At 37.1% G+C, this 13,056-nt stretch overlaps 1 protein-coding gene across 1 annotated transcript; it reads left to right on the top strand.

The window, feature by feature from the left end:
- The first annotated feature begins 433 nt into the window (after positions 1–433).
- LOC138138711 (golgin subfamily A member 6-like protein 7) lies at positions 434–1,600 on the top strand. The gene is made up of 2 exons (XM_069058712.1): positions 434–1,296; positions 1,342–1,600. Exons 1-2 carry the CDS (start codon positions 482–484, stop codon positions 1,583–1,585), a joined length of 1,059 nt encoding a protein of 352 aa, XP_068914813.1. The 5' UTR covers positions 434–481; the 3' UTR covers positions 1,586–1,600.
- The last annotated feature ends 11,456 nt before the right edge of the window (positions 1,601–13,056 follow it).

Raw genomic sequence — 13,056 nt, 5'->3', positions numbered from 1 at the left:
GTCTGTTTTGAGCGAAAGGATGAAGAGGGAAATCGAGGAAAAGGGAGTGTTGCCGGATAGTCAGGCAGGGTTCAGAAAGGGAAGGGGTACTGTGGACAATGTGTACATCCTGGACCATTTAGCAAGGAACGAATTGAGGAAGAAAGGGGGGAGGATGTACGCATTGTTCATAGACTTCAAGGCGGCGTTCGACAAGGTTGACAGAGTGAAAATGTTTGAATGTATGAGAGAAAGAGGAATAAGTGAATGGCTGGTGCGGAAGGTCGAGGAGATATATGCGAGAACGGGAAACAAGGTGAAGGTGGGAGAGAAAGAGGGCGAATGGTTTGAGACGACAAAGGGAGTGAGACAGGGCTGCCCGCTCAGTCTCCTACTGTTCACGATATACGTAGCGGACGTGGACGAAATGTTGAGGAAAGCGCAGACGGGGGGGGTCGTAGTGGGTAGGGAAAAAGTTTGGAGCCTGGCGTTTGCGGACGACATGGTGATTGTGGCAAAGAGTGAGAGAGAGATGAAAGAAATGATGAGGAACCTGGAAAAGTATGTGAGGAAGAAAAAGCTGGAAGTGAATGTAGAGAAGACGAAAATGATGGTGTTCAGCAAGAGAAAGAGGAAGAATGAGGAGAACGAGTGGAAGTGGGAAGAAAGCAAGATAGAAAGAGTGAGCGAGTTTAAGTACTTGGGCTACACCTTCAACGAGAGAGCCACAGTCAGGGCGCAAGTGAGAGAGGTAGTGAGGAAGGCGAACAAGGTAGTTGGATGTGTGTGGGGAATAGGAGAGAGAATGTGGGGAGGCGAGTTCGGGAGGAGAATGATGATGTTCGAGAGCATGGTGGAGAGCGTGCTGATGTACGGAGCAGAGATATGGGGATGGAAGGAACAGGAGGAGGTGGAGAGAGTGCAAGAGAAATATTTGAGATGGGTGCTAGGAGTGGACAGAGAAACACCAGGGTACATAGTGAGGGAAGAGTGCAAGAGGAGCAAGCTGAGAGTAAAAGCGGGAAAGAGAGCGGCAAAGTTCGAGGACAGAATGGGCGGAAGGGAAGAATGCAGGATACTGACTGAGTGCTATAGAGAAAAGAAAAAGAACGCGGATGAGAAGGAGAGAGAGAAGTACTGTAGGAGGAACGGGTATGCCAGCGAGGAAGTGGAAAGAGTGAGAGCGGAAGGAAGATGGATGTGTGCGGAGCTGAGCGAGAGGGACAGAGATACGGACAAGCAAGAGAGAAGGGAGAGAATCAGAGAATCGAGGTACAACAGGGAGTATGAGAGGTGCGTGACAGAGGATGTTCCGGTGTATCTGGGAAGGGAGAGCACGAAAGAAAGGAAAATGATGGCGAGATTTAGATGTGGGAACGAAGAGAGAGAGAACAAGTACTGGATGGAGGAGGAGGAAAGAATGTGCAGGATGTGCCGTGAGGAGAGAGAGACGATCGAGCACATGTGGAGAGGATGCGGTGAAATGAGAGAGAGGGAGGAAAAGGAACGGGGAGAAATACTGAACGAAGACGGAAGAGAGATAGGATGGATGAAAGAGGTATGGAAGAGGAGGGAAAGGATAGAGAAGGAGAGGGGTGGGGAATAAAAGAAAATGTATGTTAATTAAAAAAAAAGAATTATTTTTGGAATTGTAAGTTTATTTAGAACTGTGTAAGGTATAGGAATCCTTTAAAGCCCGTAGGGCAAAATAAAGTAAAGTAGTACGTGTCTGTTGTAGATAGATCGATAATGGGGATCTTTCTTACCGATTCCTACTCCTTGAGGTGGCCCCATTTGAAATTGGCGGGAATTTCAAACCGGATGTCAATTCTGTACACAAAATCTGGCATAAATCAAACTTTAACTGTAAGCAATCCAGATTTTCTAAGATTACACCGCAAATATGCAGATAGATATGTTGTAATTGTGATAATAAATTATAAATATTAAAATGACTTTTACTTTTCCGGCCTTCGTAAAGGCAACGGCTGCGAAATTCAATTTTGCGGCCTGCTCTACGTACGCGAAGTGCTCATGTCAGATTATTTATTGAAAAAAATACGATTAAGTAGCGATATCATGGAGAGGCCACAGGCAGTGTTATAAAGAGAAAATAACTCACTTTAGAGATAAAACAAAGTATTTACCGGTGTTTTAAAAACATTTGGGAAATAAATGGTCCACATTTGGGGAGGATGTCAGTTTACCGAATGGTTGGGGAATTTTTTGCCCTAAGTTGATAATTTAAATTGATTTATTTAAAATGTTAGCTTTAATCTCTTACAGATATCTGAAGGAAAAGTACGGAGTAATTTCTGCATCGAGGGCACAGGCACAGAATGGAAACGACGCACGATGGAACAGTGAAGAAATATTTGCGCCGTTGTGCGCTTTTTTTAATTACAAAACCTCCGGCCTTCAGGTTTGACTTGAGAGGGTGTGCTCCTGAGCACTCTTCATTTTGAATGTATGATGCTTTCACTCTGTGTCCTGCTCTGAAATCTTTTCATTAAAATCTGTTTATGTTTTTAAGGTACACTTACTTGCTGGTTTCAATGCCGGTATTTAATATTAACCTGTAGATACCATATTTTAAGTAAAATATTCAAAACTAGTTTACTTTGCTTGATTGCGGGACTCGATTAGAGATTTGTCAAAAATGACAAAATCGCACGTTATAACCTTTTCAAAATACACATAACCTTAATTATTATCTGTGGCATTGCATTTACAGTAGAAAAAAGTTGTATCCTATTATACCACAAAAGTTACTAAAATCACTAGATTTAGTAGTGTATATTGGAAAACGGCCAGATGGGATGACTTTAGTATTTCGATTGTGCACTGTATCTAGTGGAATATTGGCATGAGTGAACTCTTGACCAACTGAAACTGTAAAAGTCACTGCCAGTGTCAAATCACTGATTGCCGCATTTTTTTCCTTCGAATCAAAATAAGTCTTTAGTAAAAGTTAAGAGTGTTAAGACCACAGACGACCATAGCAGACGACGATGAGTATACAGCAGTTGGGTTAGTAAAATTCTGTAAGTTTCAAGTAAATTTATTTTCAGGTTAACTGTTCTCTTCCAAATTCTCTCTTCTAATTATCAGTTTCTCCTAAACACATTTTTTTAGGATAAAAAGGATTTTTAAGATTGCAATAGGGTACACCTGGAACAGACTACTTTCATTATTATTTCATTTTATTAAAATGGTGTACGAGATGAAAACAGAATTCAATCATGTAAGGATCAATATTTCGCAAAGTTTCCTAATTTAGAAATGGAAGAACAATCTTTAATGACCCATATTCGATGGATTGTGAATAGACAAAACTAGAGATGTTTTAAAAGAAAAGTCATCGAGAAGGCTTCAAGTTGGTGAAGATTTAAGATATAGAATGGAACAAAATCCTAGAACATCATTGCTGAGACTGTCAGCACAGTCAGGTGTACCACTGAGCACATGTCAGATAATTGTGAAGAAAAGATTAAATTTGCACCCTTATAAAGTGTCATTGTTTCAAGAACTGAAACCAGCAGATTATCCACGTCATGTTGCATATTGCAGTTAGTTTTTAAACAACATGAATGATAACAGAACTTTGGATTTGTCATTCTTTTCAGACAAGGCATGGTCCTGCTGTAAGTTCATAACCTGATTGTAGTCAGGGAGAAGTTAGAACAAATAACTATACCTCTTCTTCCATATTTGTTGCTGATTTCGTTAATGACTATTCCAGATTGGATCAACGCATGCACGGAACCTGTCTGACGTCGCCCATCTTTTGTATCCCGCCCCTTCACATTATAACATTGGACATCATTTAATACACATCAACAACAATAAAACCTTGCTAGACAGTCAAATAGCTTTAATTTGTTGCCATATAACACATAAATAAAATGTCTTTATTTACAAAGATTTTATTCTTTCATTTTCCATCAACACTTTTGGAATCCTCTGGTACCTAACATTGTTTCATCATCGAAATTTATTAAAACAAAAATGATTCAGTACCCATTGAATAATTTAACAGCAACAATTCAGTTCTACACACCTGTGGTTGAACACCAGTGGATAAGTTTACAAAACTGAAATAGAGAAAATTAAATTTTATTGTCCGTATGAGATGGATTGAACCATATGAACTTTAAAGTTCACTTTGACAATAACTTGATGGATTTTAGTCACTGTTACTCACGGTATTAAAACGTTGGAACAATCTCTTTAAACGAATCTTCACTGTTGTGGTTAATAATTCAAAGAATCTTTTTTGAAGGTTAACATAACCTCCTAATGTCAAGAATAATAATCTACTTCGTATCATTTTCGTATGGAAGTATGAAACGGCAAAAGAAAAAATTTCATTTGTTTTCATGGGCTCGTTGACTACAAACATTTATAATAACCCTATACAAGTGACTTATTTGCTGTTAAGGCACGAGTGTAATACATAGTTTTATCCAATACCTCCTTCTGTAACAGTTCTTAAAACATCATCAAAACCCAAAAATTTGTAGATGTTAACCTAAGCCTCAACAAATGATTTCATCTGAGATTACTTTTTCATGTAATTCTAATTTTGTGTATTACATTTTTTCATGTTCAATTAACTGTTTAATTATAAAAACAGTTTAATTATGGGTTCATTAGTCCACTAGTGTTTTATAGACCTCATAATATACACAAAATCGGCATTATTATGTGTTCATAATAAACAGATGTTGAATAAAAAAAGTTAACCTGATCCTTCTAATATTATTTAATGCAAATAAAACATAACGGGTGTTTTTATAAATTTGGCGTCGACGTTGGCGTTGAAGAGTCGATTGTGAATGCACAATAGCGGGTTACACATGGACGTGGATGTCTTGATACATGCACGTACATTCATCAGCGTACTAGCAAAATTTCTGGCGGTGTTCTTTGTTCTTCTGATTGTGCATTCAACAACGTGGCTTTATTTTGCGTCCACATTGACGACGTTGCTTTCGCGTTCACGTATGCACATGCTGGTCTCAAGGCATCAACGTCCGTGTGTAGCGGCCTTATATAGATAACGGATACGGATCAGCTGTTTAAATATTGTGCCTTAGATAGATGTGGTTTTAACGATAATAATCCAACAGCATACTAAAGTACAGAATTCAAAATAATAAATGGAATACAATAAATCTCAAATTGAACTTTTCATTACACACAAATGAAATAAGAAATAAGTAATACAAAAAGCTTTTGATTAATGGCAGTCTGTTACAAATTTAAACTTTTAATCAGGGATGGGCGGTGTCGACTATGTCATTGTCGACGCGTCGACAATTAGCTAGATGTCGAGAAATTGGGAGCTGTCAACAATGTCGACAATATCAACAATGTCAACAATGTCGAGATTCCGACAATTAAAGTTTTAATTGCATTCAGAAAACATCCTTACTCTCGAAATAAAAATTTAAGAAAAGTGACGGTTTTAAATGCACTCTATGTAAATTTTGTTCTAACGGTGTATGTACAGTTGCGGCCGTTGAAATCTCAGACAGGAAAGATTTAAACACTCTGTATAAATTCCGAAATTTGATTAGCGTAAACAGGATTTTCATCAAGGATTATAAAGCCAGTGTCAGTATTTGACATATTAGGTCAGAATCGCGCGTAACTTTTGAAATGCCGCAATTATCTGATTTGCAAAAATGTGTTTGATTGAGGGACGGTGTGAGTATAAGAGCCATTGCGAGAGAAATTAATGTGGATAATGTTTGAGTGACATTTTGAGAAACGTCACTTTCAATACCATTTACAAAGCTAAAAGTTTGGCGTTGTCAAAGTGTCTGAGTTTTCAACGGCCCCAACTGCACGCATTTCAAAATAAATTCAATTCTGAAAAATAAAGTTAGGTTATGTCATGTTGTTAACGAACATCAACTACTTTCTAGAAGCCTTTTTTGCGATAAATAGGAATGTCTGATTATTATCAACGCATACAGTTTGGATAAAATTTAAAATAAAGTAGGACGTCTTACTGCAGATTTTCGCTAATACATAATATTTAATATTTAATTGATTGCAACCGGTTGTAAATGTAAAGTTTTAAATTTGACACTTGTCAAAAAAAATCCAAAACAATCAAATCGAACATGGTCCGCATTAACAATTTGGTTAAGTTGGAAATAATGCTAAAGCTGAGTTCGGTTGGTCAATAAGAAGGATTGCTCTCAGCTATAATATCGCTTAATAAACAAGAGAACAACGAAAAGCCACACTACCTTCATTTGCAAAAATCACCTTGTAGTGACCCAGTTTAAAATTTAAACTTAAGTTTCCGGTACCGCCACAACAGCGCGCCCAATGTGAAGGTACTAGCGGCTAGACTGGGAACTACTAGCGGAAATATAGCGGGGAGAAAACGGGCTCGCGCGGGTGGTTGAAGGGGGTAGGGCACTTTTGTTTAGTTTTTCGAAACGAACACACCTTGCGAAGAGCGATCCAAGTTTCTCAAATTTGTAAGTTAAATCCGAACCAATTACTCTACCGTCCCGGGTAAATATTTTGTGTCCCCGTGAAGAATCCGGCAGTTTCTTTTTTTATCCACACGGGTAATTATTTATCTCACGTTCGTTGTCCTTTGTTTTGTTTTTGGGACCAGGACCACGTGGTAAGGGTATGTTGTAGATTTCATTTTGTTGCATGCTGTTGCTTTAAGAAGCGCCCATTCGTTAATTTTAAGCGTTATCTTTCTCCCGGGAGGTCCTTTTTTTGTAATCTTGTAATTTCGGAAATTAGTAGCCGTCGTCCGAACCGCGAGCGTCCATTTTATTTTCCTTTTCTTCACCAACATTTTACTTTCGCGGCACTCGACCCGCCATCTTTTTTGTTTAACATTACCAGCGATTATTGTATTCGTGATTTATGTTGTTTCCTGATATTTGAGCCATTTAAAGTGGTTCTATTCTATCGTTATTGAACTGCACGTTTGTTCTCTTTTATTTCCTCCTTGTTTAATGTTGCGGTTTGTTTTTGCTTATGTTATCCTTGTTTAATGTTGCGTTATGTTTTGTGTATTTCATCATTGTTTAATGTTGCGCTTTGTTGTGTCGAATTTTCGCATCGTTTAATGTTACGCGTTGTTCGATTGAATTAAACTCGGGTTTTCTTTATGTTGTTGTTGTTAAGCACCGCTAGATTTCGGAAAAGTTAAAGTAAAATGTTGTAAGTGCGCCCCTGTGGGAGCTAGGTGACAATCAAGAAGTCGTGGGGTAGTTTAGTAAATTTCTGTGGAAGCTACGGTTATTTAAAACCGTTAGCGGAGGCGGACCTAGGTCTTCGCTTATGCGGCGGCGGGATGCTTTCGTGAAGCTTCCGTCGAGGTTATAGAGATTTCGGGGGTTTGTCGGGAAACGGTTGGTTGGGGACGGTGGAGCTAAATATTCGCTTATGCTGTTTAGTGATGCTAATCGTACGACCCCGAGGCGCTCTGTCACTCTTGCTTGGTCGGCGAAATAGTCTGACATTCATTAATACCCCGAATATCTATAAACGTCGCTTGATTTCAAGATGATTCAGATTATTCTTCTGAGTCCCCTCGCGACCGAAAGTTTGTTACCTCCAGCTCTAAGTTCCCGAAGGCGTACCTTGACCGCATAGTTCCGAGTTAAACATTGTTTTTGTAATTAATCGAATTGTAAAATATGAGTAATACCTGGGATACGGTTTTTGAAGAGGGTTTTTCATCCGTCCCTGTCTGTAATAACTGTCTTATAATTTGTTTACTTGTTTTGCAAGCTTTAAACTGTCATTTTGTCTGCCATGTGCCCGTTTTTCTGCTATTTTAAATATTGTTGCATTCATCTTGTCGTTTATCTTTGTGATGTGATGTACTCCACTAGTTAATTTCTTGTACTTCGTTAACCTTAATTTCTGTCTTTTGTATTCGTTTCAATTTCTTTTTCATCCAAGTTATTACAGGCATTTTTAATAAAAGGTATTTTGCGTCCCTCACATGTGTGTTTTATTTGCGGCACTCTTCCAACTGGAACCCTCACCGTTTGCATTCCGAACCTTTTCCGCCAAAAGAAAATCACAACGTAGGGCTCCTCCGATTCGATGACGATCACGACCACATTTGTTACCGTTTTGCGCAGGTTCAAATATTTGGCGGAAAAAGTAATGTATTCAAATCATTACAACCTTTATTGACTATGACATCAGATGACTCAACGATCATTTATATGCGCCAAATTTATACAATTACCTATCATTTATGAAACCAAATACGAAATTCATTTTTACCGTTATGTTTTAAAATTATATTATTTATTAGAATAGTTTTCGCTACAGGACTGCGGCCGGTCGGGACCGAGTTAGGTAGAAAATTTCAACGCAAAACCGAACATCTGGCAGCTTCAAAAAATTGCACCCTTTAACGCTCCAAATTGTTGTAAACATCACCGACCCAAACAAAGCGTTTAATAAACATTTCAATGCCGAGTATGACACTTTGTATCCAATGTTTAGCAGTGCAGCAGTTGTGCTGCACACTTTCAAGATATAGCATATTTATCTGACTCTGAAGGCCGATCTATGAGAATAAAACTATAATATTCACCACATACAGGCAGCGGCATTGTGTAGGTGTATTTCCCAAAGTATTCCCAATTAAATCTGAATTCACTAAGAACGATCGCTGCAATAGAGGAAATGACTGTTCGTTCGGAGTTTCTACCTGATTTGACAAGAATTATGAATGAGACAAAAATGACCCTTATGGTAAAACATTTTAAGGTAAAATTACAATGAAACGGTCGGTACCAACATCTTCATCTGGTGTCCCATGGGTTTATTAGTTTGGCCTTCAGAGTCACATAAATATCCTAAAATTATTTTATTTAAAAATTTTGATGCAACGCCAAGAAAACAATTTGCAAACCCTTTGACGGCTTTCAATTAGTTGTTCTCTGATACCACCCGGCATCAGCAAAAAGCTTCCGCATTTACATATTTGCCTGTCTACCTATGACACTTATCTCTAAATTTAAAATTACAGCTCAATTAACACAGCTAATATGAAGTACGAGTAGGAGCAATTGTATTAGCTGTCACGATTGATTTAAACACGCAGCAGGCCAAGAATCCAAGATATTTTTTTGTTAGTTTGGCGTCAGGTCTTGTCATATGACGTTTCGTTATTAAATATTCGTTTTGTTGTCAATTCCGTAATTGATTTAGTACAATTCAATTATAACCTAAAATAGATTTATTATGCCAAATCACAATATTGATTGCCAACTAAAATGTCAGATTTCCATAGACATTTCGAATTTGAAATAATTGTGAATGTTGTATAATAAGCTGTTGGCATATATACGACAGTGCATGTGAGATTTAAGTCATACATAACCTCACATTATTACAATTTCCGTCATTGTCGATATTGTTGACGCAGTGTCGACGTTTTATTGACATCGTCGACATTGATGACGTGTTGTCGACGTGTCGATGTCGACAAATAAAGTCGACGCGTCGACGCCCATCCCTGCTTTTAATATGAAAACATTGATAACAAAAAAACAGATGTATACAGGGTGTCCCAGAACTGGCTCCCTAGAGAAAACAGGCATGTGCCGACAACAAAAGAGACTCTAAATTGACTAAAATAAATTTTCTGCTAGCTCAAATTACCGAGTTATAAAGTTTTTAATTTCACCAATCCCGGAAGCTCATCCTCAGGTATTACTAAAAAATCCGATCAGTTGCTAAACAACAACAAAAAATCTCTGATATCGCACAAATCAATAAAATGTTTGGGCAACTGGAATTTTGACGTTTTCCGATATAAAAATTCGTTGACGTTTATCTGTCATCAACATCAAGACTTGACAAGTGTAAATAGTATATAACGGTATTAGGCCGATATGGGTTATGTAACAGACGAGGTTGAGATATTGTAAAATCGAGGCAGGCCGAGATTTTATAATCAACCGAGTCTGTTATATCCATATCGGCCGTATGTTGTTTTATAGTTTTCTTTATATCAATAATACTTAACATTTAACGATGATTTATTTGTAACTGACATTTCTCTTTACTTCAAAAATTAAATTTAGTTGTCATCTGTGCCGTAACCGTAGCAACGGTAGCAAAAATAACGGCCTCGGTCTGGTAATTTTGAATAACGGCCTAGTCTGTTATGGGTATCATATCAATCAAGCATTGAGTACTGATAAATCCTAATAACAGTATGGTATAAAGAAAAGATAATAACTTCGAAATAAAACAATAAAAATGGCGATTCTAAAAAGAACCATTTATTTAAATAGGTAATAATGTTAAAGCAGATGCATTTGTATGCACAATTGTGCTCTACGTAACAAACTTCTTGTAGTAGCGTTAGTTATCATTTCTTCAGTAACTGAAACAAAAGCCTCCTGAATTCGAACTCTCAGATCAGCCTCTGAATTTATGGGCCGCCGATAAATGATTCAGATCTGGAGACCTGGCAGGCCAATGATGCGGTCCTCCTCGACCGATCCAGCGCTGTGGATATTAGTTATCAAAAATTTCCTGAACGTTTCTCCTAAAATGTGGTGGAGCACCATCATGTTGGAACCAGTCATTTATGCGATAAGCAAGAGGTACAATTTCAAGTAGATCAGGTAGCTCCGTGCCAATGAACTGAGCATTTCTTGCCCCTGTTAATCTTGCGGGGAATTCAAACGGTCCAATCTAGAGCGGGAGATTCGGAATTTTCACAAATGGAAGGATCCACCACACTTATACTTGCCAAACGATCGCCCAATAACCCAGTCCACAAATTAACAGAAAACCTATGTTGAAAACTTCTGGGAAATAATTCTCTTGGATTTTCCTCTGCCCAGATATGAAGGTTGTGATAATTGGAACGGGTACATACAGTTTCGTCCGGAGAAATCTTTTAATTACCTAATCCTTAAAACGCCCTACCTGCAAAGCCTACGGTTTCGGTCGGACTCAATTTTAGGGTACATGCACTTTCGTCCGGCAGTACCTGTTGTACTTAATAAAATTTATTGAGTACCTGTCTCTACCAATATTAAGACATGTCGAAAGACAGGGTTTGCAACAAGGAAAATAAATAAACTGTATATATAATTTTATTATATTTATATACATATTTACATTCAATTAAAAACTAAAATAGTGGGAAGTCAATTTAATGAACTGAAGCCGAGTAATTTGGTTATCATCTAATTGTTTTATTTTTTCTTTTAAGTAGTTTTCTCGTTTCTAGGTTCTGATATTAGGTGTTTTTTTTTGTATGAATGCTCTGAATTTGTATGTAAATTTCAGACTGATAATTCTGTATGATATCTAAAAATACAAATATGTTGAGGTTACTAAAATTGAAACATTTATTTAAGTGAGCATGAAACGATTCGCATGCGTTTGTGGTTCTTCGGCTGCAAGCTGATTTCGAAGCCCAGATTTTTGGTGGAAATGGAGCATCATCGTCAATATAAGTTTCGACCAAATAATCTAGGAATTTTTCCAGTTGTTGATTATGTGGCCTGATTTCATTCAGTTCGAATACTAAACAGTCACCAACACTTTCGGGTTCTGTAGAAAGAGAAAAAAAAAATATTTAAAGAGAAAAATACATGAAAATTACATTAACATAAAATTAATGTTCATCCTATCCTTGAATCAATTACAACTGAATTAAACGTCTGGTATCTAGATGACGCAACAATAACTGACGTTCCTGATATTGTTTTTGAAAATTTTAAAAGAATTATCAAGACGGCCAAGGAAGTAGGTCTACATATTAACCCAAATAAATGTGAACTTTTTTTTTGTTCTGATACTGTTGATGAAGATGTCTTAAGAAAATTCAAATCGCTAACATCAGAAATTCTAGTAGTAAACAAAAATAATTTAGAATTACTTGGAAGCCCAATTTTTAAAGATGGTTTTGATTTCATTGCCAAAAAGAAAATTGAAAAAGTTTTTCTTCTTTTGAAAAATATTGAACAAGAAAATTTAAACTCACACACGGCTTATTTTTTGGTAAAAAATTGTCTCTTTGTTCCAAGATTAAATTTTTTACTTAGAACATCTCCCTTTTGGAAATTTCCCATTTGTATTAAATCAATAGACAATGCTATTCGTAACAGTTTACAAAAATTTTTAAACATAAAGTTTAATGAAAATCAATGGACTCTTGCTTCCCTTCCTATTTCAAATGGTGGTCTCGGTATTAGGAAAATTCAAGATATCTCTATGCCAGCCTTCCTTGGTTCAATACATGGTGTTCACGACCTAGTCTTTCAAATATTACCAAAAACGGACAAAAAGGTTAGTGTTCATTTTGCTGAAGAAGCTATTGGATTATGGATTGAATTAAATGGTAAAACATTTCCAACGGAAACATTTTTACAAAAAGACTGGGATATAATCAATACAACAAGAATCATCGCCAATGAAATTAATCTTTGTGATAAAATTGGTTCAGCTCGTTTTCTTGCCGCACAAAGAAAGGAATCTAATGCTTGGCTTCATGCCTTTCCCTCAAGAAACATCGGTACATTTATGGATAACAAGATTTTACAAATATGTGTAGCAAATCGCTTTGGTGTTGAAATTTTTGAGAAACATACTTGCCACTGCGGCTTTACAGTTTCAAATGGTGGCCGTCACGGACTTAGTTGTGCTAAAAATAAGGGCAGATTTTCAAGACATTCAGATTTAAATCAAATTATCCAGCGAGCCTTAAGTTCTATCCACATTTCCTCCTCTCTTGAACCATGTGGCCTCTTGAGAGACGATGGTAAAAGACCTGATGGTGCTACACTCATTCCATGGAGTAAAGGTCAACGCCTAATATGGGATGTAACATGTGTTGACACTTTAGCTGATTCTTACATAAGAAAAACTTCCATAATTGCAGGATCAGCTGCCGAAGAAGCAAGTAAACGAAAACATGACAAATATAAAAATTTAAAGTCTGCAAATTATATTTTTAAAGCATTAGCTTTCGAAACGTTAGGTCCATGGAGTTTGGAATGTAAAACATTTATCGATTTCATTGGTGCAAAACTTATGATT

This window comes from Tenebrio molitor, chromosome 9 (assembly GCF_963966145.1).
Source record: "Tenebrio molitor chromosome 9, icTenMoli1.1, whole genome shotgun sequence".
Lineage (NCBI taxonomy): Eukaryota > Metazoa > Arthropoda > Insecta > Coleoptera > Tenebrionidae > Tenebrio > Tenebrio molitor.
Note: the sequence above shows the minus strand (reverse complement) of the source record. Positions and strands in the feature narration are given on the sequence as shown.